The sequence below is a fragment of the Lichenostomus cassidix genome, chromosome 2, assembly GCF_008360975.1.
Source record: "Lichenostomus cassidix isolate B80296 chromosome 2, HeHo_3.0, whole genome shotgun sequence".
NCBI classification, from domain to species: Eukaryota; Metazoa; Chordata; class Aves; order Passeriformes; family Meliphagidae; genus Lichenostomus; species Lichenostomus cassidix.
In genome coordinates this window covers 31,103,208-31,130,722 of record NC_139482.1, presented here as the reverse complement: position 1 = coordinate 31,130,722, position 27,515 = coordinate 31,103,208, and the positions used below count along the sequence as shown (strand labels likewise).

General features: G+C 38.5%; 1 protein-coding gene across 1 annotated transcript; it reads right to left on the bottom strand.

The window, feature by feature from the left end:
* Positions 1-69: 69 nt before the first annotated feature.
* Positions 70-27,327, bottom strand: SP4 (Sp4 transcription factor). Its single transcript, XM_085050897.1, has 6 exons — positions 26,842-27,327; positions 26,068-26,168; positions 24,024-25,572; positions 5,240-5,468; positions 4,806-5,005; positions 70-3,724 (listed from the first exon to the last, which is right to left on the bottom strand). The coding sequence occupies exons 1-6, from the start codon at positions 26,846-26,848 to the stop codon at positions 3,477-3,479; spliced, it is 2,334 nt and encodes a 777-aa protein (XP_084907023.1). The 5' UTR covers positions 26,849-27,327; the 3' UTR covers positions 70-3,476.
* Between the last annotated feature and the right edge of the window lie 188 nt (positions 27,328-27,515).

The following is a 27,515-nucleotide window of genomic DNA, read 5'->3' as shown; positions in this document are numbered from 1 at the left end:
GATGAACAGATTATCACACAAACATAATTTATTGCTGCTTTATATTGTAAGCAATTAAATGAAGAAACCTTTCAAACTCAAGGGAATTTTAATAGGTTACTTGCAAAATGTTATTGCAGGCAACAACTTGTACATGATTTTAGTTCCAAACCCACCAAAAAATTATACAAATCAGCATTGTAAAAGTGTCAGATTAATGCCTTACAGGCTTTGCTGGCAGAATTAATTTCTAAATTCTAGATGTGGGGAAACGTTACTCTCATTTTTTTCCTTTTCCACATTTTTTTAGAAAAATTTACAAGTGAAATATTACTACAAAACTTTTTTTATAAGGAATTTTTGCAAAACATTTACATTTTTACCATCAACTATTTTTCTGTTTCAAAATCATTATGTAGATTTAATACCCTATGCTGCACATCAATTCTTGCGGGATGACAATTCAGTGACATGCATAAAAAAACACCACAAGGCATTAAAATGAAGACTTAAATACAAATATTTTTGCAATAAAACAGTTATAAAATTGAAAAATAGGACCTAAACATCATGCTTACTTAACTTTGACAAATTAACTTTTTCTCCTAGATTACACACTTTTATTACTGCTCTCGTGAAAGAATGTGATAAATAATGACTTAACACCAATTGCTAATGTAATCGGCAACACATACACAAACCTAACCAAATAAAGTATATTGTAAGAAAAAAACTATTCTAACACTGGAGTTCTACCATGGTAAATACACTTTGCACTGATAATTACAATAAAGCAAAATTTTTAATGGTGGCAAAGGGAATGAACAGTGAAATGCCATTAAACAAGATACTACTGCACATCTGTGCCCTATTACTTACAACAGCTATATCCCACTGAGTCAAATAAAGGACATTGAAATTTACGATCCTTTTAAGACAGAAAAGTGGATTCAGAATGGTATGCAGAACAGACCGGCAGAATGTTTCTAATTCCAGCAGTAAAATGTGCACCTGCTAACACAAGTTAATGTACTTGAGATGCTATGAAGCCAACCAGATTTAGATTTGGATACATCTATAATAAGGATTCATTGCAGATTAAAAATTACTTCAGTTTCCTATCTGCATACGTAAGTATGCAGGAAAAAATTACATATGAAATGGTTGTGCAGAATGCTTGTCACTTCAGTTTACAAAACTGTTAACTTTTAGGAAATATGATATTAATATTAGGAAAGTTCTTCTTTGCATAAAGTAATGTAGAGCACTGATTGTGAAGCATAATGATAAAATATATCTTTGACGTTTCATTTCCTATATAATAAAATTAACAGTTAATACTACCTAATGTTCATCTGTATTAAATGTAACACCTAATTGATTCTGATGTTTTAAATCCAGATACATCAGTTAAGAGTACTTTAAATAAAATATACAAAATAATGTACAAAACCCAACTAAAATTTAAAGACTCTGTTACAAGTCTAAAAAAGCTTTAAGAAACTTGAAATTTATAACCACAGTGTAAAATTGTTTTTCTTTAATCTCAAAGCTTTTTATGTAAACTGAAAGTATAAAATACCCTCAGCTTAGTATTTTGCTACAAAGGGCTGGCCTAAAGTGTACACAGTGTAAACAATGGTATTTCTTTTGCTTCAAAAATACAGAAAACACCACAAGATTGATAAATTGTTCAGATGAGAAGTATATGCTCATTAGGGAATGCACAGGGTACCTGTTACATCTTGCAAACCAACAGCTACCACACACATTCTTCCCTTCATAATTTGCAGGGGAAAGAAAAACATCTTATTCTTCTTGCACTGTACTTCCTTTAGTTACATTAAAAATATTTTGGTGTATAAATCTCCTTAAAAACTGGTCATGAGAATTTATTAAAAAATGACTGTAGATGTTAAAGGTTACATTTATGCCTATGGGAAGTAATTAAAGATCCTGAATATGAAATATTTGGCCATCTTTCCTCCTTGTACCTACTGGAATTTTCACATAGAAAATGCAATTTTTGTTGCTGTTTTTTTGGATTTTTTTTTGTTTTTTGGGTTTTTTTTTTACATTACCTCTGTATTCACTGTCACATCTGAAAATGTAACCAAAACTTTGAAACCAAAAGTCATGTCCCAAAAAGATAAAAATATTTCTCTTTTCCCAGTTTGTTTTGTGGTTGGACGCTCAATATAAGACTTGATAGGTAACAGTTATTTATTACCAGCCCACTTATTGTCCTTGAAGATAAAATAGAGAAAGTAATGTTTAGGGGAAAAGAGAAAATGTTTACTTTCTTCTTTTTATAAATTAAAATGTGATAATTTTTTTCTTTGGCTATTAAGTCCAAGCACAAAGAACTCAGCACATTAACCACTACATAACAGACTAGTATTTACAGAGAGGAGATACTGGAGAATGAGCTACAACACTCAATTGTCTGATTAATAGCCATGAATTCTAACAAAATTAAAACATTCAAACACCTAAGGTCAAGTTTTTAAGATTCAAGTTACCTATGAGTTAGAAATGGGCCACAGATGTTTTAAAATACAGAATCATAGAACCACAGAATGGTTTGGGTTGGAAGGGACCTTAAAGATCATCTAGTTCCAACCTCCTTGCCATGGGCAGGGATATACATAATGAAATGAATTACCAAAAATTGACACAATTTTTTTTTTCATTCTACATAAAGACACCATTACTTTTGTAAATCTTATGTTAATATCTTTCTATGGTTTTATCTTTCCTACTGTTTACACTAATTCTACATAACCCTAGCTCTCCACACAAAGAGAGGAATTAGAACTCACTGATTGTCGTTTATACACACTACCATAATGTAGTAGTCAAAATTAATCTGAGGCCCACCTCAGAACCACTTTGCAGCATGCATCACCCAGCTGCTGTTTGGGTAATTCCACAACTTGAGAAAAGATGGCCAAAATTAACGGATGTGTTGTATGGACTGCGCAAAAACCTAAAATACATCCACTGTTGTTCATCCTGTACTCTGTTTTGCTGTGCCATATAGGAAAAGGATGCTTTCATGAAAATATTACAAATTTATGTTAAAAACAATGTACCTTCATCAAATGGTATTAATCCTAGTCAAGGTCCACCCTGTTTTACATTGATACTATCTGATTTTATAAACACATTAACATACAGTGCTAAAATAGGGGGGTAAAGTTCACTTAAAATCATTACAGAATATACAGACATATAACTAAAAAAGTACAGTATAGAAATATTATTCCTCCATCTGTTTATCCAGTCATCAATTTGCGCTGTTTGTATTTTTGAAATTTTTGTCTTGTTGCACCGGTGTACACTTCCCATGCTCACCCTCCAACCTGGAACACTTACAGAAGTCATGACTGAAAAAATGATTTCCTGCTCTGTAATCCACTTTACCAGCCCACTTCCATATCCTGAAAGGTATGTAAACTTAAGTGCAGCACTAGGTGTCCATATAAATGATCCTTTCAGAATTCTTCCATGTTTGTTGAAACGTTAGGGGTTGCTGGGTTTGAATCTTGAGAAATGGCAGCAACAGTGACAATTCTTGGAGAACCAAGAACCTCAGTAACTGAAGAGTCCAGTTCTCCTGAGGTAACTATAGCAAGGGCTGTTCCACCACCCTTCTTGTTCTGATGAGTTTTGACATGTTTCGAGAGATGGTCACTTCGCATAAACCTTTTAGAACATTCTGGGCACTCAAATCTCTTTTCACCTTTTTAAGAAGAAGAACAAAACCAAAATGTTACTGAAAGAAAGCACTGAACACTGCTTGATCATTTGAATCTCACCCTAGTCTATTCAACAAAGTGTCTTTAAAAGGATATAATATTTTCTTTTCTGACTCATTTCCAGGTGTGTTCTGTTCAGTCACAGGCTTTTGGCAATCTACTCTTCACTACCAAAATGTTCTTAACAAATATTTGCTATGCTGCGATTATCTGATGAGAAGTTTGAATTTCAGGTCACCAGAGAATTTTCATAAATTTCCAAAAACCTACAAGAGTGAGGCAGATAAAAGCCCTCAAAGAACAACTTGGTAGCATTTTTTAAGAACACTTCTGTTATTTAGATTACAGAGATGAGAAGCAAATTCTGAAACATGAATTCTAACACTCCATGAGGATGTATGAAATCTACATCAAGAGAGACAAATTCAAGATACTAAAAGGCCCTGTCACTGTTCAAATTTAATTAGCGCTTAGACATCAGATGCTATAAGTTGGGGAGGTGGGACAGGGAAGGGGATACACTCTCCTGGGTTTAAAATATGAAGGCTGATATAATTTTCACCTTTCAAAAGGTCAGATTTTCCAATCTGAACTGTTAAGAGAATTTGCTGTATCAGTTCCCACTTGAAACTTAAGGAAATTTCCCAAGAAGACCAAATCTAATGTATGGACTAGGTTAATAAACTTCTTAAGGACTGCGCTAATCCAAGTGAGGAAACAATAACTCTGGTCCATGGCCAATTCTACATGCCTGACCTAAATTTGTTACATTTAGATCCAGTACTAGCTAATCTACACCATCTATCTGTGATGAAGTGGTCATCTTTTTCTAGTCTAGGTACAAAAGCACAGTTGGAACAGATCCTTTTTCATTTATATGATTTCACAGCCATCTTAAATTGATGAAAAGTGAAATCTACCTCTTCCTTGTTTTAAAGTTACTTTATTTACATTTAAGAGTAATTTTCAGGTAACTTTATAAGTGAGAACCTTGATACCATTGTTTAACTACGGCCACTATGATTCAGACTTGCTGTGCTATGGCTACAGAGAGGAATGACCAACCTGTGTGGGTTCTTCTATGCCTTTGTAACTCATCACTCCTCGTGAACCGCTTGCCACAAAAAATCCAGTTGCATACAAATGGTCTTTCACCGGTATGCCAGCGCAGATGTGCTCGAAGATGAGATGTCTTGCCATAAACTTTTCCACATCCTTCAATATGGCAGATATGCTGTTTCTTTTTTCCTGGCTCATTGCTGCCTCTAAAAAGATCATATTTAAACAGCTAAGCAGTTATATTCTACAACATTACCAGCTATTAGGAGAAACATTTCATGCTAATAGAGACAATTTTAATCCCTGTCTAAAAAAGCCCACACAAATGTACTTTCTAAAAGAAAGCATTAAAAATCTAGGCAATATAGGACAATCTCATTCCCAAATGAGGCAAACTGTGATAAGATGCTTAAATATATACTGATAAAAGTTACTTTTACCTTCCTTCTCCCTCTCTGCAATTAGGACATGAGCAGGCAACTCTTCTCAGTCTCTTGCCAGGCTGCACTTCCTGATCAGAAGCTTGTTGAGCTTGTTGCAGCTGCACTTGTGTTATCTGATCAGGACTAACAGCACCAATTGCTGCATTAGCAATGCCACCTACTGCTACGGTTACAGGAGCTATTGTGGCTTGCTGTACTTTTACTCCATCCTGTCCTTGCTGTTGACCTGTAAAATAAAAATTGTTTGTACCTTTAATTAGTCATTTCAATAAGTAGAATGCACAAATAACCTTTATACATTTTATAGGTCAAAGATCCGCCTAATATTAAGGGAAGCCACAAACAAAATATTAAATTCAGCCATTTTCTTGAAGCACTACCTACCTGCTAGCCCTGTTTAATGTAATTTGTTATTAAAATATCACAAGATTGCAAATTTCTGACTAGAATTTAAAAAAATTAACTAGTTTAATAAATATATTATTTTTCTTAAAAGCTGAGACAGACAAAATCTTACACAGAAATATTGTTTGGTCAATTGCCAATTAATGTCTCTCTAAAAACCTTTGAACTACATCTTCATTCAGAAAACTACGATTAACTAATTTAAAAGTTGCTTTATGGCACTTACAGAATTGTCACTTCTCTTACAACGTGTCTTGAATCAACATTGAACCAGAAAGGAACTTTTGCAAAGAAAAGGAAACTTCGGACTAGACTCGAACACACTAACATTCCAAAGCTTTCTTGGGATCATTGTTTTGCAGGATTTTCTACCCAGGATGGGGTAATCCTGGTTAGATGCACAAACTGGGGGGACAAGAAGCAAGAGCAGCCCTGGGGAAAGAGACTTGGTGTTTGGGTTGATGGCAAGCTGTGTATGAGTCAATAGTGTGCCCTGGCAGCCCAAAGGACTATATCCTGGGGTGCATCCAGCAGAATGCAGTGAGCCAAGCAAGGGAAATGACTGTCCTGCTCTGCTCTGCACTGGTGCAGCCCTACCTCAAGCCCTCTGCTCTGGCTTGGGTGCGTTAAGGAAGGACATCAAACTGTTAGAGAGTATCCAGAGGAGGAGACCAAGATGCTGAAAGGTCTTGAGGACAAGACTTCCAAGGAGCAGCTGAGGTCACTTGGTTTGTTCAGCTGGAGAAGGCTGAGGAGTGACCTCCACCCAGTCTATATCTTCCTTAAGGGGGAGGTGATGATCTCTTCTGTCCTCTTTCTGGTGACCAGTGATAGGACATGAGGGAATGGCAAGAATCTGCACCAGGAGAAGTTCAGGTTGGACATTAAGAAAAGGTTCTTCACTGAGAGGGTGGCTGATCACTGGAACAGCCGCCCCAGGGAAGGGAACAAATGAAATTCTAAGACTGACTTGAATGAAGAATTCAGCTTCATTGCATAAGTCCATTGATCTCACTGGCTTTCTTGATCTAAGGAAATCTAGATTACTGTCTTGATATTAACGCAAAAGAAACTATTCTAATATAGGTAATAAATGTTTCTTGAACAGCACAGTAATATTATGTTTAGTTTAAAAGTTAGTACTATACAGTTTTAGAAAACACACATAATAAATGAAATCTGACACACAGAGATATACAGAGATATGACTTCCAGCCACAATATGACAACACTGAATGCCAGCCCTGCCAGTAACAGGAATGGAACAAATATAATTAGATGCTGCCATTTTCAAAAATTCAGTGCCTTCATACAAGTGTAAAATTAAAGAAAATATGATCTCCTTATTGAGAGAGTATAGGAGGCAACCAGAATTCTTTGGAGTGGAATACAGTATTTTAAGACTTGAAAATCCTCAGTATTAAAGCATTCATTTAAAACACAGAGATTCCTTAGGGATAACGTGATTCAGAGAGATTTTAATGGGTTTTAATGACTTCTGCAGCATCCATAACAGACACCCACAATGGGGATAAGACCAGGAAGAATGCTCTCTCTGAAGCCTAAACCCCCTAGCTACTGAGGGAGTTGACAATGACTGCTTCATTCTCATGATTGCTGAGGGGCAATAGATGCTTGGACAGACTATCTTGTGTGACACCATGCTACCAGCCAGAGATGAAACCTAACACATATCACCTAACAGCAGAACATACATGCAGACAGGTTAGCACTGAAGAACATGATATACAGAGAATCTCCCAAAGTGACTTGACTTGTCATCTAAAGGCCACTGCTGGCTACAGGAAATAGAATAAATCTGTTTTCTGCCTAGGTCAGTACCAGGTTATTTTCACCTGAGGCAGTGACCAAATTTTCCCAGTTATCTCCCTTAGTTTACATCTGGAAGTTGCAGCTGATCTGCCTAGATATGAATAAACATGAATTCCCCATCTTCTTAAGAAGGCCACAAATACTGACAGATGCTAATTGTTTTCAGTTCTCTGAAAAGATCAAGGACAAGCCCATAAGAGATAGTGTTTGAACCCCACATGCTGTTGGACAGATAGCAAAACAAACAAAAAAAAATTCTGAAAGAAGTCTGGTATCTGCAGCAGAGGAAAAATAATTATAGGCTTAACCTTGAGTGCAGAGTCCCCATATGTTTAGGATAGAACTGAGTCTTTCTTTTCAGAGTAACAATGTACTGGAAATACATTTATTTCCCATACTTTAATGAGAAAGAAAAGCACTCATGATAATACTTGAGGGAGAATATGATAGGGTAAGAAGAATATCATGATATAAATGCAAATAGTAATATCTAGTACTTTGGTTTAACAGTGGCTGAAGATGATACTAGAGCTTCCAAAGAAAGTGCTAGTCCTGGGGCAACTCCTTGCTAGGCTGTTAAGCTGCTGAAACACTGACTGAGTGCTATAAGTAGCCAGAGTCAAAAAAAGCTAATAATTTTTTTTTTATATCTAATGCTTATTCTAACATGATAATATTAACATGATAATGTGATTGCTTCTGTTGAATACCAGTTGCACTTTCTGGTGAGCCAAAGGTAAATGAAAAGGAAGAGCTTGCTCAACATGTAGTCTTTTGCAGAGCATAATCCACTCTCTGTCTGTTAAACATACCCAGGATGCAAACTCCTTTAATTCACAGAGCAGCACTACAAATGAAGAGTTTGTGAATGGTCAGTACGAAAGTCAAAGATATAGCAGATATTGTGGCCACACCTACTGCAGTCTCTTATTCTGTTACCATTATTTGTCATACTTTTGAGTACATTATTAAGAACTATACTTTTTTATTAGAGTCTATTAGAAGGATGACTCCATCTATGTCACTAAGTCCTACTGGAGCAAAGAAATCCTAAGACCTAATCAGTCTGCAGTCAGAACTCAGTTGAAGAGGATAATTATCTTTTTCTCTCTGATTTTTTTGAACTCATATTAATGTTTCAACACCACCTTTCCCTGGGCTGCTGAAGACCAAGGCTTTTCAAGTAAGATGTGAATTGAGGCACTTGAACCCTAAGGAGGATGACTCCTTTTCTCACCCCATAACTACTGGTTAATATCCAGGATATAATTCTTGGATATGACCAATCCACATTTATAGAGAAGCCTGTTCAGCATTTCTAAAAATCCAATGTATTTTGCTGATTCAATATGAACCAGCTTTCACTGTCCAAGCCATAAGATGGCCAACCATAGAAGGGTCTTCTGATACTTCTTCAGAATATCAAGTACCACTGCTGACACACACTTTACCTGTTCTGAACTTTCCTTCTCCAATGTGAGGACAGGGAATATCTTGGAGTACAGGATACACACTACTTAGCTACAACCTTAATCTATTTATTAAACATAATACAGTGATACATTTGAGTAGAAATTCATGATAATTGTAAAAATGACAATAAAAATACAAAGGGTACAATGCCAAGAAAGGTTGCTCAGGCAGACAATTACATTCCCCACATGGTTTCAGTGAAACAGTAATTAGATGACTGCTCTTTAGATAGCATTAACTTGTTATAACATTTTCTAATAAGAATACTGATTTTCGTTCTTTAAATTAATCTCATGGATTCTCTATTTTAAATTCCTTTCCCTTGAATTCCACTTACTAAATTCAGAACAGGAGGTTCTGAAGCTCTCAAAATATCATACAAATTGTCTTATTTAAAGAACCAGGCCACAATATCCAATAAGCAAATCTAACTTTTTGAGATAAAAGATTAACTGAAGAAAGCACATATATATGATAAATATTCTTTTTCAGAGATTTACATAACTATCAGAAAACACTTCAAAGTTCAACAATGCAAGTACTGGACAATTTTTGTTTTGAATTCCTGAGAGAGCACTCCAACAACCTAGCACACTAGTAGTACATGGGGTAGAAATGTATCTATTCTGATTTTAAAGCTGCTAAACATAAAAGTCTTTGTTCTTAGAGAATAATAGGAGTGTATTTTAGACCAGTTGAAATATCTTTTCTCCTGAAGAAAAATCAGAAAATTTTCACAAAACAACTGAGAGAACATGCCTAAAATTTCAAAGTGAGTCTGTGATAGTCTTAAGTTGTACGTTTTTTTTTTTAAACTATATACTAGAATTTTGTGGATCACTAGGGGCTTTAACTTTTACATCACTTGTACCTATTAAAGAGGAAGAAAAATAAAGGGAATATAAAGGGGAGTTAAGAGAATTTAATTATTTCCTAAATCACATCTACCAAAGAAAAGATACTGAGAAAACTTAAATGTTGATACAAGTTTGTCGGCAGCCTACTAAATTTAATGATGGCAACTTCTAAATGTTTAAAACAGTGAGGACTTTTCAGCTGAGAGGATCTAGGTCCAAAGTGACTTCTTATTTGAAAAAAACCCAAACCCAACAAAAAAACCTGCTTATTCTAAAAACAGGTGGTTGAGATAGTGTTATCCATACAGGAACAGAATGATCTTTTGACACTTTCCAGATGGAGAAAAAAAGGTTTATTAAAAATGTTCCTTTCAATGTCTTACTAGAGGTATTAAAATATGATTTAAAGCCTTCCAGAAATGCTGCTACAGTCATGAGATCACTTGACATTGCTTCTTCCTGACATACTTGAAGCCACAGGACCTGATACCACTACACCTCACCATTCATAATCAAACCTTCCAGTAACAGGAGCTCTCATGTTTCAGCACAAGTTTCAGAAAGAGGTCTAAACAAATCACTATGTGAGGGAACAAAGTCACATTTCAGTTCATCTATGTTATTCTCCACGAGTTGTGAAAGCAGTCACCACACATTGTCACCTGCTTTTGAAAGAGGTGTCAAGTTCCCATGGTTTCTTAAATAATGACTTCTGAAATCGTGAAATATCTTGATTAACAAAATCATCTCTGAACTTGTGTATGACTGAGCCTCATTGTACACACTGCCAGGATATAAAGTTACAACCAAATGTTACAAAATAACATTGATACAAGCTAACATTGATACTCAATTGCATTTTGTTTCCTCTCAGGCCTAAGTTCTCTCTTGCTTTTGGATAGTAACCATTTATTTGACCCCAGGACAAAATGTAAACAGCAAGGAAACCTGATGTAGTATTTACTTTACAATTCAAGTGCAATAGGAGTCTCACTTATTGCAATATCACAAGTATCATTATGACTGAATAGAAATTTTTTAAGCTTCTCAAATATAAGAACCTGCATGATCTTAGTCACTAATCTTTTCCATTTAAGCCATTAAGTAAACACATTACTTATTAACACAAGACGCAGGATTATCAAGATACATGGTTGCACATCCTTTATTCTTCAGTACCACTTGCCCAGCTTTCCAATTTTGCAGTAAAATTGCATCTTAGCAGTTAAAACTCACATGTACTTTCCCATACATGAGCTGGTAACACATTCACACAAAAAATTCATCAACTTTAAGTAATTTCTATGAAGGCAAATAATACACACACCCACCCACCAATCACATTATCACATTTTCGGTTAAAAACTGATTTGCAAAACTGTAACAACACTTGAATGATTTAAGAAAGCTAATGCATGGTACCTAAAAAGTACTTTTCTACAGTGATTGACCACTGGTTATTAGGCTTGGCCATCCATTGTAAGTCAAACCAAGCTTCCTTTTAGCACATACTACCCCTGCTTTCCTATTCTTGCTCACCTTAAGTAGCAAGCATGAAAGACTAATCTCTGAGGCAAATAGGGCAGAAGGGAAAGAAACAGGCTTAACTTTAATGATCTAGAGAAATCATGAGAATAAAGCATTATAAAATTGGATCTTGGGAAGAAGAGAAATTAAAGACTAAGAAAAGGACACTTCTAAGTTCTAGTACATAGCTCCTCAGAAAAATTTGATGTATCTCCTGCTGCTGTTATGCAACCAACATTTAGCAGTCCAAAAGATGACAGCATCAATGACAGAGTTTTCTCAGTAGGGTGCACCTGACTGCAAAATTTGAGAAACACTTTGCAAAATGTACCTAGAGCCACAGTGGCTAATGCTGCAAAAAAGAACATTTGTTCAAGTGCATATTCTAAAAAGCCAAAAGAAGGCTGTAGTTAGCATCCGTAATTCAATGCATATTACTACAAGACATCCTGCAGAGTTCCAAAGCTCTACAGGCATCAGAGCTGATGCAGCAACTCAGCATTAACAACCACTGATGCAAAGCAATGGGGAAAAAGAAGTTTTTCATCTTCCCTTGCCCTGCACGCATCAGGTGCTGTAAGTTTAAAAAGCATCCTTTAATATTCTTCTTCCACAAAGACATACAGATAATTTATTATATCTATATACTTTATATTTATTTAAAATAAAATATATTTATTTATATTTATAACATATCCATATAATAAAATAGAATGTTTTGATTAAGATATAGCCAAGATTTAAACATTTTTTTAAAAGTCTGTGTCAATTATTTAGAGATTAATTTAAAAAAAATTACTACGAAGGAGGTTTCATGCTGAAGAAAGAAGCATAAATCATATTTTAAAATTATATATATGTGAAGACAACACTGAATTTCAGTATTTACACTGAAGATGATGCAGTATGCTGACAATTCTGCTCTCCTAAGCAGTGGTTAAAAAAGATTTATGAAGAGACAACATGTGACAAAAGAAGAATTCCCCAGAACAGAAACTGAAAGTATTGATGCAAGGGACCCACAAATGCTGTAGAGAAGATCAGTTTGGAGTAAGGAGAGAAACTGGATTCACTCAACTACTACAAGAAATTTGGGTCATCACAAATCACAGCATTGTGCCCAGATGCTACTACAAGCAGAAAGTTTCCAGTGCAAACTGCAGCATCAAATAGACCATCCGTCTTTTCTACATCCTATGTGGCACTGCAGCAAGTTTCTATCTTTTGACCATGGCTAACTTTGTCAAGATTTGTAAGAACTTGTTATTCTCTTCTTCAAAAGCTTCCTAAGTCTGTGTTAAAAAATTACTTAACACCATCATAACTAAGCTTAACTTCTGTTCAAAGTACCATTTGAAAATATTAAATTCAAGGCAATAGAGTTTCAGGGGTTTAAGCATCTTAAAAGAAATGAAGACAGTTTCCTTTAGTGCAAGAATCATATTCCACAAAACCAAACCAATGCCCCAGAAGTTTCACCAAGTTACTTTAATGACTTTTCAAACATGTAAGGCTTTCCCCAAGTGTTTTAGGACAACCTGAGGGCACTTCACTACTTTGAGCCAGAAAATAAGTTTTTCCAGCTGGTAGTACCTTTCATTAAACTGAAAGCAAGTTGACTTTTTATTACTTTATTAAATATAGGAAAGAGCAACCACAAATACAACATAGAAACACCCATACTAAACCAACACAAAAATCAAATACTGAGCTACAGTTTCACAAAAATTAGTCTTGAACAACCAAGTGGTGGCTTCAGTTAAAGCAAGGCAATGTCTCTGGTTGTTTTGGATACTGTGACTTCAAATAAAAAGAAAATTTGGTCAATGTATTAGGTATTCTAAAGAAGGAGATGGAATCAGAAAAAGAACTTGTTATACTAAAGACAAGAGACCCTTCCAAAAAGCCTTGATTTTCATCATCATTGAATAAATAGACAAAAAGAAAAGTATATTTAGGATGAGTGTCCAAGAACACTTCTCTGCAGATGAACATAAGTAGTTTCCTGCATAGGGAACCTTAGAGCAATAACTGAAAACCCAACCGCCAACTGTGCTGCGAAGTATCAGACACACTGCATGGAAACTAATAGCAGATATAAGAAATTGAGGCTCTTAGATTTATTTTTATGGAACATCTCCCCCATCCCCTTGCCCCAACTCTAAGATTATTCTACAGCTTACAGCCACAACAGAATGGGGCCATAACTCTTCCCCTTAACTCTTAAACAGGGATAGGACTAGGAGCTCAATACCTGACGAACTGAAACAAAAGAAAACAAAGAAAAAAACCCAAAACCACAAAAAAACCCCCCACTTCTGCCATATGGAAACAAAAATACACACTCAAAGTGTCGTTTGTTGCATCTCCATTCAATTTCTGAGTATTGCCATGAAGCAGTAATAACTGAATCTTGAAAGGACAGAAGTAGGCTAATATGAAAAAATATAAGCTAACGTTCCAGTACTCTATTTGGATTTTGGGAGGTAGGGCTGGGAGCTTTTATGCTTGGGTGTTATGAGATTTTGATTATGCTTTAGCTGGCTTACATATTTGACACTTGAATAGAAGGTTCACAAACGTCCTTGAAGTAAATATGTTGGCTATATGAAATGTTATGTTGATCAAGATAAAAGTAAATATGCAAAAAAAAAAAAAAGGCAAGGTGATTAAAACGAATTTAAAGGATATTATAAGGAAAAAAAAAAAATCAAGATTCATAAAACATTTTTGAAGACCTTACAGGTAAAACTAAACATGAGCCACAAGCTTCAGTTTTATTAACAGCCTATGGCGTAGACAGGCTGACCAATGTCAAGACTAATTTGTTTATTAAAGATGTAACTGAAACTTCGTTATAGCCTTCACCAGGAAAGGACCAACAAAACTCCAAAACCACACATTATAGAATAACAGAATCACAATATATTATAGAATATATTATAGAATATATTCTATATATATTATAGAATATATATTAGAATATATATTATTATAGAATATATATTATAGAATCACAAATGAAGGGACACATAAATTAGTAAGATCCAAACTCCAAACCCATAAAAGTTCTGGCATCTTCCATAACACTGTTAACCCTATAAAACTCTTTACCTAGTCTTGTTTTTTTGGATCAGAACAAACGGAAAAGTTTCATGCTTTTGTCAGTTACTTCCCGATGACCAAAGAAACAAGAAAATCAAGGCTCATATTTCTTAAACTTCAGTATTTTTCTCAAGAGAAAAGTGGTCACATCATCACTTGAAACTATAATTAAGGAAACTCAGGCTTGTACTTAACGTTTATCCCAAGGGGGTTTTTGGCAGGAAGATATGAACTGAAAATTCTCTCTTTACAATAAAATAGTACCAGTATGCCAATCTATGGAGATTTAATATGCATGTTGGGATGATACAGTTTTCCCAACAACCAACTGATCAAGGTATATGACTGTTTTCAACTTTCAGCAGTATTAAACATCAGTGGAAATTCCATCATTAGTAATGGATACATACAGGAATCAATATAACTGTAAAACCATACCCCAAACTAACCTAAGCCTGTGCTCAGATGCTACATTTCTCAAGAGACTACATCCATCCAGAGCTACTGTTTTGGTGAAAGTGTCATGACCAGAGCGAAATATTGATTCTAAAAATTATACTTCATTATGGAGTCCTGACTACTTCCAAAGCTACTACGCTATAGCATATAAATCAAGCAACTTTCATTGACTAAATTATCCATTAGAAATCACTGACCTCTGAAAAACAGAGTTGTTTTTCAATAATCACAGAACATCCTGAGTTGGAAGGGGCCCACAAGCAACATTGAGTCCAACTCCTGGCTCTCCACAGGACAACCCCCAATAATAACACTGTTTCACTTGAACTTAATATTCCTCTTAGAACACAACATCCTATTCCCTATACAGTTAGCTTTTCCAATAATCACCACTGCTATTAAAAGGTTTTTAATATATTAAAACAGTAAGAATTGATTTATTTCATCTACAAGCTCCAAAATCACATGAAGCTTAGTACTCCAAAATTCAATTTACAGTGAGGAAGCTGTTGAAATGAGATTTTGAATATGCTTCTCGTCTTTCCCTCCCACCAGGTGGAAATGGAAGAACAAGAATGTTGGCTTAGCACAGATCTAAGTACGCTTTAAAAAAGAAAAAAATACTAACAAGCTGTTGAAGATGTGCCATATCACTGAATTCACTTGCTTGGCATTTTATGATCAAAAAAGCTCAGCCAATTCATTTCCTGTTCTACATGGTCCAATTTCTGACAATACAGAGTGAGAGAGGAGATGGCAAAACCCAATACTCTCAGAGAGTATATCTGTATTGACGACACACATAATCTAATATGGAAATACAGCTATAGTAACATTCTTCTTTGAAGACTTTAAAGCTTACATTTTCTTTTTGAAGTTTATAGCACAAAAATAGCTCATTATAAACCTATTTTACCTGGCAATTATGAGCAAAGTTGGTACTTGAAATGCTTCGCCTTCCCATTTTATTTTAGAAGTAATGATGAAGTCATGCCTTGCTATTCACAGGTCAGGCAGAAAAGACTTGTTTTACTGAAGCATATTTACCAGGTTATTCTCCACTGGCAATTTATCTGAACAGGTAGATTGCACACTCCTTAGGCATCAAGTTCAAGGAACAGTATATTGACACTTATTTTTATGCTACCATCACCATGGCAAATGTTTGTTTTCACCAGCAGTTTGTTGTTAGATTGTTTCTGCCACTGTACTGAATTTCAGTTTAATAAAATCACATAACCAAAGCAATTTTGTCATTAGAAGACTAAATGCTTCTCCTGTAATTACTTTAAAACATTTTAAAAGGATGCCACTATAATATTTAGAACACTGCGGTTCTGCAACAATTCTCAGCTCAAGGCAACCTGAGAACAGTTGCGACCTTTCATGACTTTGGAAGAAGTATGCTACATTTCTGTACTCTTCCCATCTATACTCTCAGAATGCCAAGTCACATACTATGAAGTAAAAAACTAATAAAGACTCCTTTTTTTAAAACTTTTTTGTTTTGTTTTGTTTTCTTTAATTCAGCCCAGTACTTCGTACTTATCTTTTTACTGCAGATTCCACAGCTTGCAGCTTGTTTCTTTCAAGATGTTTGCTGCATCTTGCTTGTCAATGAACATCCAGGAAAGTACTGTAAGTTACTTAAAAAAAAAAAAAAAAATGCAACCCCTATCCTTCAGCTCCTTTGACTTCCATGTTTGGTGTGTATATTTGCCAGTTCGCTTGTATGTAATGTGGCTATTTTAAACCCTTTTCACCTTCTTACCACCTACAGGCATCCCTTCTTTCTTAGCTACACCACTCACTGAGTTCTGTTTCTAGACATACTCACTATTACATTAACACAAGAGGAGTCCCACAGGATATGTGTTGTCACAAAAATGTATTTTCTTTCATTCAGCAACGTTAGTGTAAGCGCAGTATTTCAGGACTTTAGACTAAACACCTTTCCCTCTCTCAAAATCTAGCATAGAAATAGAGAATAATAGAAGACTGTGAGTAGTATGAAGATGAATCAGGTATTTTAAATCTTCATAATATAGGAGCTTAAGAACATTAAATAAAAACGTGTCTTATGCAACAATTAAAACACCATATATTGCAGATAAATATCGACTGTATAAAAAAAGTTAGGGAGATTAAGAAAGGACAAATTCAGAGAAAATAAATCCATCAAGAACTATTAAACATGATAAAAAGAAAATCCCACTTCTGGCTCAGGAAGACCTGAGCTGCAGATGACTGAATGGTGAGAAGTGTATCTGAACACTGTTCTTGTATGCATCACCTGCAGTCAGCATGAGACAGGGTCAGAAACACTTTTGATTCCTATATTCACAGAATCATATAATGGCTTGTGTCATAAGGCACCTTTAAAAATCATGTAGCTCCAATCACCCTGCCATGGGCAGAGACACCTTCAACTATATCACGTTGCTCAAAGACCTACCCAACCTCACCTTGAACACTTTCCAGGGATGGGGCATGTACAATCTCTCCAGAAAACCTGTTCCAATGTATCACCGCCCTGAGAGTAAAGAATTTCTTCTTTATGTCCAATCTAAAGCTACCCTTTTTCAGCTTAAAACTGCTGCCTCTTGTGCTGTTACTATGGGCAGGCCTTGGTAAAAAGTCTGTCTTTCTTACAAGATCCCATTGTTTATTGAATGACTGCAATAAGGTCTCCCAGAGCCTTCTCTTCACCAGTTTCACCAATCCCAACTTTCTCAGCCTGTCTTCATAAGAGATGTGTTTCAGCTCTCTGATCATTTTCACAGCCTTCTTCTGGACCTGCTTGAACAGATCCATGTCTATCTTCTAGTGGGGATCCCAGCACTGGGCATAGTACTATGTATGGGATCTCACAACAGTGGTAAAGGGAGAGAGAATCACATCCCTTGAACTACTGGCCTTGCTTCTTTTTATGTAGCCCAGGATACAACAGGCTTTCTGGGCTGCAAGCGTGCATTGCCAGCACATATCCCATTTTTCATCTACCTACATCCCCAGGTCTTTCTCCACAGAGCTGCTCTCAATCCATTACTTCATCACACAATCTATACTGACATTAGGGATTGCCCCATCACAGGTGCAGGACCTTTCATTCAGCCTTGCTGAAGTACAATGAGGTTCACACTGGCCCACTTCCCACTTCAGCCTGCCAAGATCCCTCTGAATGGCATCCTTTCCCCCAAGCACATCAACTGCACCACTCATTTTGGTGCTACCTGCAAACTAGCTGAGGGTGCACACAATCCCACAACGCCATTAATACAGATACTGACAGTACTGGTCCCAGTACGGATCCCAGAGGGACATCACTGATTACTGACCTGCATTTGGAGATTGAACCACTGATGGCAAATCTGAATGTGGCCATCCAGCCATTTCCAATCTTCCATAAAATCCATCTCTCCAAGGCTACTGTGAGAGACTATATCAAAAACCCTTCTGTAAGTCATGGCAGATGAAGTAGATGTTTATCAGCTGCTATTCCTTTACCTACCCATACAGTGACTCCATCGCAGAAGGACACTGGATTAGTCAGGCATGGCTTGCCCTTTGTGAAGTCACATTTGACATACATTTGGGACAACATATGGGCTGTCTCTAATCACCTCTGTACCCATATGCCTGGTAAGATCTGTTCCATGATCTTACCAGACACAGAGATGAAGCTGACTGGTTGGTACTTCTCAGGGGCCTACCTATTACCTTTTTAAAAATGGGTGTGATGTTTTGCTTTTTCCAGTCACTATTCCTGAGCGACATACATCTAAAATAATCAATTTTTTTCCTGTTTAAAGAATTTGGTAGAACACTTCAAACTCTCATCAAACTTTGACCCAGAATGACAGTCATGTCTAAACAATATATTCAGCCTTTAAACTGCAAGTCCTAAAACTAATGACTGTCACACAAAAAGAGTTAACAAAGAGGGAAAGGGAAGAGAAACCCTTGAAGACAGGCTGACGCTGGATGCAGTCAAGGGAGAAAATGCACAAAAAAATCAGGAGACCTCAAGGTACTGGCAAATCGTGTAACTACCAATCACAGTGATGTGAAAGTATCAAGCCACATTACTACAGAGTATGAAACAGAAGGGCAAGGCTCATTATATTTTCAAAGTACCCCAATAAGAACACTTGGCACTGGATTTCATTGTCATTAATAACTATTTGTTAATAACTATTTCAGAGTCGACAGCCCACCCCTACAAAAGACTTAAAACTTTCCAGTTGTAGTATTGCCAGGCAACAGACTGTTCCACTGAACAGAAGTCATTGCTCCAGGTTATTTTGGGTGGATGAACTCCAAATTCCCCCTAATTCAGGCCATGTCACCATTCAAGTTCAAGAAAATGGCTTGAACTTGCATTGCAGGGTGATGGAACCTGCAATGGTTTTTTTGCTTAAAAGCAAGTAAAAAAGCTTGGAACAAGTATGAATAAAATATAAATAATATTTTTCACTATTTTAAAACAAAGCACCTCATTCACTTTTGTATGGGGCAAACACCTCCATCACCATGTAACAAAATTACTCTAAGATGTGTAATTAAAGTAGATATGAGTTTTATCTATTTTTTTTCTCATAAGAGGGAATTATTCTGAGAGATAAAACAAAACAAACCAACCAAACAAAAAACAAACACAAAAAAAACCCCAAAAAAACAAACACAAAGAGAGAAAAACACCAAAACCAACCAACCAGATAAAACAACTTAGCCTACCAAAAGGAAACAATTTTATGAATTGTATATTTTTCTTAGAATCAACTAGTACTAAAATCAGTTCCTTTCAAATAGTCACTTATATTGTCAGTTAACACATCTAGACAAATCAAAGGGCCTGAAAATAAGCTTTAAAAAGGCAAAAGATACCTTGTTTTAAAAGGGATGGGGCTGGGGACAGGAGTCCTTTGAACTTGCATCTGCAACTCTCACAGCAGAAGCCTTGAAAAAAGGCAAGGGTACTCTGCAGTATCTGCTTGTCCCCAAGACCATAGGGGCTAAATTCAGGAAGCTGCCACCTATTACATTCCAGACTATCCGCTCTCCAGGGAACCATGTGCAAAACAACAACTGACACAGCACAGAAGAAATACTTTGTACTGAACTAGCTTGGTAAAATGCTATGCCAGACACTGATGTCATAGTAAGGTAGGTATTAGTAGAACCCCAAATGTTCAAGTAAACAATGGTTTTTATGTTGTTTGACTACCTCTTAATTAAACAACAGTTTAAACATCTGGTTTTAAGGCTCAGAAACTTCACTGGATGAGAAGATTAAAATTTTCTTCAGTACATTTAATTATGCATTTGGCTGACACAAAGTACATCTTAATAAAATTTTACAGAATCACATATTGGTGTAGACTATAAGAGACCCCTGGAGGGCCATCTGGTACCATCACCCTGCTCAAGCAGGGCCACTGACAGAAAGTTGTCCAGGACCATGTCCAGACAGTTTTTGAATATCTCTAAAGACGGAGAGTCTGCAACTTCTCCGGGCAACCTGTGTCAGTACTCAGATGCTCTCAGAGTAAAAAAATAATTTTCATCATTGATATTAAAGCTCTCCCTCAGGCCAGAAAGTGAAAGAATGTGAAACTTCTCTGCTTTACCCTGCTTTTTGACCACATGCAGCAAAAAACCCAAAGTACGGTACTTACCATGATCAGTTTTTGAACTTTTAACTGAAAAACACAATGAAAAACCCTCAAAAAGAGTTTACAGTAGACTTTCAGTAACAAAAGGTATAAAAGGTAGACCAAAATATAGTGTTTACTGGAAGATTTTAATGGTTTTCTTCCCAACGTGAAATTTGTCTCTTTCGGAATTTAGAATCTATTTGACAAAACAAAACAACAAAAACAACTCAACAAAATACATAACTCCCCCCGTTTCTCAAAATTTTCTATCAATTAACAGTTCTGTTATAATTTTAAACTAAGATTTTTTTTTTGCTTTACTATTTCATTTACTACTGAAAAGCTAAAGAAAAAAGTGCTTAAATATCTCATTGTAGAAACAACTAGGAAAACCACTGTTCAGGGAACAGAAATATGACACAAATACAAAAACAGTTATTCATTGTGATTTTTTACTGTGATTTTTAAAGTTTTTTTCTAGAAACTCAGCTGGCTCGATTGAACGGGTTTGATTGAAGGACAAAAGTAACTTCCCTAACAAAGTTAGCGCACCTGAGTCAATGCATGGGATGAGTTCTTCACTCAGCCTTCTCCTTAATATTTCCTGGACATCCTCCATTTGGCTCATTTCTAACACCTACTTCTACTGCTCATTTGTGGTGAATGATCTACTTGTGGGGAGTTCAACTTATTTTCAAGACACTTCACACTGGCAAGCTCAGATACTGCAGAAAAGAAATACCAGTCTGCAGATACTGAGGTAGCTGAGCTGCTTATTTTTCAAAAGGTTTCCTGTAATGATGCCTGGGAATAACAAAAAAAAAAAAATTCAAATAAAAACCAGCAAACCTGAGGAAGTTAATAGCCCTGATCAAGTTATCTTATTATTTTTAAGTGGCAAGCAAAGTTTAGATCTTAGCATGTTTGCAATATTCTATTTCATAGCCATTCTTTATTTGGAATAATACGGCATTATGGACATCATGTTCTTCACACTTCTTTCCATTCTCCCATGTCTCCCATTCCCAGAGTGTAGCATCAAGAAGTTTCACAGGACAGAAGCAGAGATAGGTAAGAGAAGAAAATTACAAGTAATCTCTTGCATTCACAAGGCTTGTTCTTTCTCCCTAATATAAAGTCTTGGGGGCGAAATAGTGCCTTATTGACTAAGGAAAGGAAATAATGTCAGAATATTTCTAGGGGTGGAGCACCTCTCCTATGAGGAAAGGCTGACAGAAATGGTGTTGTTCAGTCTGAAGAAAAAAAGGCTCTGGGGTGACCTTACAGCACCTGCCAATAACTAGAGGGGCTACAAGAGAGTTGGAATTTTCTACAAGAGCATGTAGTGAAAGGACAAAGGGGAATGACCTTACGATGAAAGAGGATAGGTGGAGATTAGATATAAGAAAGGGTTTTTTACAAAGAGTGTGGCAAAATACTGGAACAGATTGCCCAGAGAGGTGGTGGATGCCCCATCCCTGGAAATGTTCAAGGTGAGGTTGAATGGGGCGCTGAGAAACCTGTCTCGTTGAAGATGTCCCTGATCATTGCAGAAGGGTTGAACTAGATGACCTTTAAAGGTCCCTTTCAATCCAAACTATTCTATGATTCACTGCTGCCAAAAAATTATGGAAACAGCCGTAAGGCTTACTGGGAGCAGGGCGGGAGAGAGTGGGCACAGTGAAGAGGAATTCAATGGTCACAAAATGTAGTCTAGTTAACATACAAACACTGTATGACTAAGGCTTGGCTTGTCCAGGACCATACTTGTGACTCATTCTCCTTCTTTCATCCTCAAGTTACCAATCTCAATCCCTTCATTTTCCAAAAGACATAATATGCAAGCGCAGGTAAGGTAAGTATAACCAACAAAGATGATATTCAGAATCTCTTGCTCCAATACCTGGTAGTGTGTACTAAACAGTAGCACACCATTAGTAAGCAGGAAAAAAACTACATGTAGAAAGGTTCTTCCTGCATCCCCAAATCTAGGCTGTTCCCAAAGCAGGCTTCCTATGATGAGTCTCCTACCAAAGCAGAGATTTCTGTCTAAAAATAATGGCAAACTGGCACCTTCCCATCAAGAAAAGAAGTGTTCCAAGGTAAACAGGACTGCAGCTGCTCAGCTACAGCTAACCAAAACTTCTCTTTGAACCATTACAGCTAAACACAAGGTCAAGATTTTAATTCTGATTACCCAAATTAACATTTGTGTGACACTCCTTAAACAAACTAGGTTTAGTGCATCTAACTCAGCTCTTAGTATTTCAACATGCCATCCAGTGCCAAAAAGTACCATACCAGACAAAATTCTCCCAATGGCAAATTTCTCATCTTAGTACAGGATTATAAGAAGCCAAACCATTTAAAAGTCAATATGACACTAACGTTTGCTTATGCAGACTGGACAGCAGTTAAACATGATGGGCTTTTTCTTACAGTTTTGTACCAAAAAACTGCCTACAGTCAGGCTGTAGTTAAGAAGAGTTTATTGTAACTACTACAACAGAAGACTTTTACTTCTATGACATAAACCCAAGCTTATGTAAGTAGTTATCAAGCTGGCAAAGAGAACTCCTACCTAAATCAAGTTTTATCTGAAACATTAAAAGTCAGCAAATTTTACATATAGAGCTGCCCTTGTGGGACACTGCAGAGACCTTGCACAGAGTTTACCATAAAACTAAGCTCAGTTATGCAGCCTAGAGCCTATTAGCTCCTTTCCCAGCTATTAGACCAGCATAACCAAACAGGCATTTCATAATATGTATCAAAAGTTCAGCAGCCAGTACTGCAGCACAGTCACCAGTTGATGATATATTTTTATTTTAAAGCAAGCCACAGAAACTGTGCTGTGTGGAAGTACACCTTATTCCACTCGATCTCCTTTCAGAACTCATGCTTTTAAGAGACCAACTTTATGAACTAGTGCAGAATGCAACGAGTCGTTTCCATACGAATGCATGCTAGGACACAAGGTATCCCAGTTCACATATTATCACTTCTCATTCACTATCCCCCAAAAATGAGATTAGGAATACTGCCTGGTTGGAAAAAGATTTTTCTTGTTGTTTTTTCAAACATAGCAAAGCTCTAAAAATAAAGTCTCATGTTCACTTTGGGAGCCTACATGTCTTTAGCAAGATGGAGGACAGAATCATTTAAGTATAGTTTATCAAATACAAACAGTTCCATTTCAAATGACACAACTGGTAATATTAACTCCATGTTTAGCAAAAATGCCAGCAATTTTAAAATCTGAATTTTAGTGATAAGTGTAAGGTATTTCTTCACAGTTAAGTGTTTAACATTTATTACAGAAATTTCTGAAAAAAGTGTTAATTTAAAACCATCTGGTATTCTTGCAATAGTGGAAAAAAAAAAGCAAACCAAAGCCACAAACCACTACAAACAAAACAAAACCCACAAACAAGCAAAAACCCAAAACTTTGTCAGACCACTCACCTGCAACGCTGGTAATGGTAACAGGAACTCCTTGAACTTGAACACCTGCAGCACTCAGGTTGGCAACACTTACTGTTTGAAGATTAGGTACTGAAGCAAGTTGGGCAGCATTCAGGGTGATGGGGGTACCAGCAACAGCCACCGGAGCAATCTGTGCAATGGCTGTGCCACCACTTGAAGACACAGGGGTAATGGTTAGTTGTTGGGGTAACCCAGCATTTTGAACTTGAAGATTTGAAAGGCTTTGCAGATTCTGAACCTGCACAGTTTGCCAGCTGATCTGTCCTGATGGTGTTAAAGTTGGAGCCCTGATGAGCACCTGAGTTGGGCTCACTGCCTGCAGCTGAACATTCTGCAAAGGCTGCTGCTGGATGGTCTGTATAGTCTGCCCTGACTGGAGCTGAAATGACTGTGGAGGAATGGCCTGAATAATTTGCTGTTGAGGCTGCTGGATCTGTATCTGCTGCAGAATAGGCTGGCCTACGATTTGGACCTGCTGAAGGGAACCTGACTGATCCTGGACATTCTGTAGTCCATTGGACTGAAGCTGACTGGAGCTCTGGGCTTCGGAGTCTGTAGCAGATGTTTGAGGTTCTTCAGTCGCCTGCTCTGAGCTGCTGCCTGCTGTGCTTGTGTACTGGCCTGTTTCTGCAGAGCTTACCAGTGTGTCACTGCTAGTCAGAGATGTTGAGGCAGTGGTTGTAGCTGTGGAAGATGAGGAAGGAGACTCCGGCATGGTACTACCAGAGGCAGAAGTGACAGGTGTAGATGTCAGCTGATTCCCATTGGAAACTCCACTCTCAGTAGACTGGCCAACTTGCCCCGAACTTCCTCCAGTGGCAACATTGTTAATTACAGGCAGTGCCAGTGTTACCCCACCAATGTTTATAGGTAGCGTTGTTACAACTTGTGCCTGAGTACCAGGAATAGTTTGCAGTTGCAGTGGTATGGATACACCAGGCCTAATTTGGACTGGAACTGTCTGATTTGCTAGGTTTTGAGCAATAACATTCCCCGAAGCTGTCCTGTTTGCAGTTGTGAGGATAGCTTGATTATTCCCGGCAGGAATAAGCTGAATTTGACCCTGTATGTCTTGTAGACCAGTAGCATTAGATGGATTGATTTGACCTTCCGTTGTCTGAATCTGTGGAATCACTTGGTATTGGACACTCCCGCTTGGATTTTGTACTTGAATGACTTGGAATTGTCCAGGGGTCGTTGTAGAAGAATTGCCCGATTTGGTTTTTGAAGGAGATGTACTTCCATTGTTACTGCTGGAGGGACTTGCAGCAGTTGAGGCAACCGAAGATCCTTGCTGAGCAACATTATTTTCTTTTGAAGCAGAAGGAGCAGCAGCAACGAGCTGCCAAGCATTTCCAGCAAGCTGAGTTGTTACCAATTCCAACTGCTGTGGCTGATTCTGAAGCTGCACCAAACCTTGATTTGGGTCTATAATAATCTGTTGCTGTCCAGTTCCTTGATTCTCACCAGGAGTTCCTATTTTGCTGCAAGTGGCTGCTAGCAAAGCGAGAGGTGAAGGCTGAGAATCCTATCCATAACCACAAAGAGAGAAAACAGAAAAGATTCAGGAGAAGAGCGCAAGTATGAACCCTCAAAAGTCAGGATTAAGGTTTGCACAGGAAGCACAAAAAAAAAAAGGTGCTTCTGCATAGAGACCAATGACACAGCTCTTAATAAGGAAGTATGAATTGTTGTAAATAATATTTAAACTTGTCCTTAAAAGTCCCTAATTATCAATGATTATGTGACAGCCAAGACCTCAACTGCATCCTCAATTCAGTCTTTTATTCCCCCCTAAATTAAAGAAAAAAATGAAAAAATACTTCTATTACATAGAAAGCAGCTGATCACTGCAAAATGCAATCAAACAAACATGTCCAGGCAGTAAAAACATTGCACCCAACCAACTGCGTTTCATTCAACCCAAAGAAAGATGCCCTGAGCAGGAAATGCTGTTAGCTGAACATTTCATTTTAAATGCTAATAGTTTGTGCACTTCCCTATTCGGGTGTGTGTTCTTTACCTGTGAGCCTCCAGTTTTCCCTTTTTTATTATTATTGTTGTTATTCTCTGCCTCGGGAGATTTCTCTCCCTCTGTGGGCATAGTTTCCTCCTTCTTTTGATCTGCAAAAATATCAAGTGTAACAGGTTAATTATTCACCTTCATTTATACAATAACAAAACCTACGAGCATATCCTTTTCGGCTCCCAGTGTGTCGCTTTTGCCTCTTCATAAAAACAACAGTACAAATCATTATTACAAAAGAACGAGTCCTAAGAAACGTGGTTTGAAACCCAACCCATGGGGGCTGGAGAGTTAACACCCAGAAAGGGGAGGTTTGGTTTCCTCTCCCAGAGACAGCAGGAAAAAACCACCCACAACCCTCCTCCTCCTCCTGCCCCCTAAAGCATCGACGGCCACTGAGTGGCCGCCGATGCTTTAGGGGGCAGGAGGAGGGTTGTGCATGGGAGGGAAAGAGGGAGGAAAAGAGGAATGAAGGAGGGAGGGATGTGCACAGGAGGGAGGGTTAGCGAAGAAAGGGGGAATGGAGGAGGGAGGTACGGAGGAGGCAAGCCGGAGGGGCAGGCAGGAGAGGAAGAGAAGAAAGGGGGCACAAGAGGAAGCAGCACGGATGGGCGGAGGGGCAGCGAGAGAAGAGCGGGGTAAGAAGGGGGTAACAGAGGGAAGAAAAGGGGGAACCCGAGAGGGCGGGATAGAGGGGCGATGAAGGGTGGAGGGAGGAGCGGAGGGAGGGAGGGGTGTGCACAGGAGGGAGAGAGGGAGGGGGTTACATACCGCTCATCCCGCATTAATGCCCCGCTGAGGCGCCGCTCTAGGGGGGAGGAGAAGGAGGAGGAGGAGGCGGAGGGTGGGGTGGGGTGGGGGTAGCGGGGAGAAGGCCGGTCGCAGCCGGAGCTGGGAGGAGCGGGACGGCCTATTTTTCCACGAATGGCCGCCGCTGGGCTGTGGCGTAGCTGCCTCTCTCTCCGCCCGCCGCTGCCGCCGGCCTCAGCCCGCCGCCTTGAGTGACAGCCGGGGGCCGGGGTGGGCGGCGCGGGGGCGGGGCCCGCCGGGGCCCCAACGACGCCCACTGAGCAGGAAACCGAGCCCAGCCGCCGGCCCCTCGGTCGCCCCGCTCCGCCTCAGCCCGGCTCCCCACGCCGCAGGCACAGGGGGCGGGCCGGGGGCGGGCCGCGGCCCAGGGCCCTCTGCCTCCTCCTCCTCCTCCTCACGGTCCTCTGCCCGTCCGCGCCGGCGGGAGGGGGCGTGGCCGCCGAGGCGCGCGCGCTCCGCGGGGGCGGGGGCTGCGGGCGGCCCGGGCTTCCGCGCTCGCGCCGCTCGCTTGACAGCGCCGAGCGGAGGGGCGGACGGGGGCGGGGCCGCGGCCGCGGAGGGGCGGGGCCAGGCCGAGCCCTCAGCCCCGGGTCCCGTCGCGGCTCGGGCCGATGATTGACGGTACGCGCGCCCCG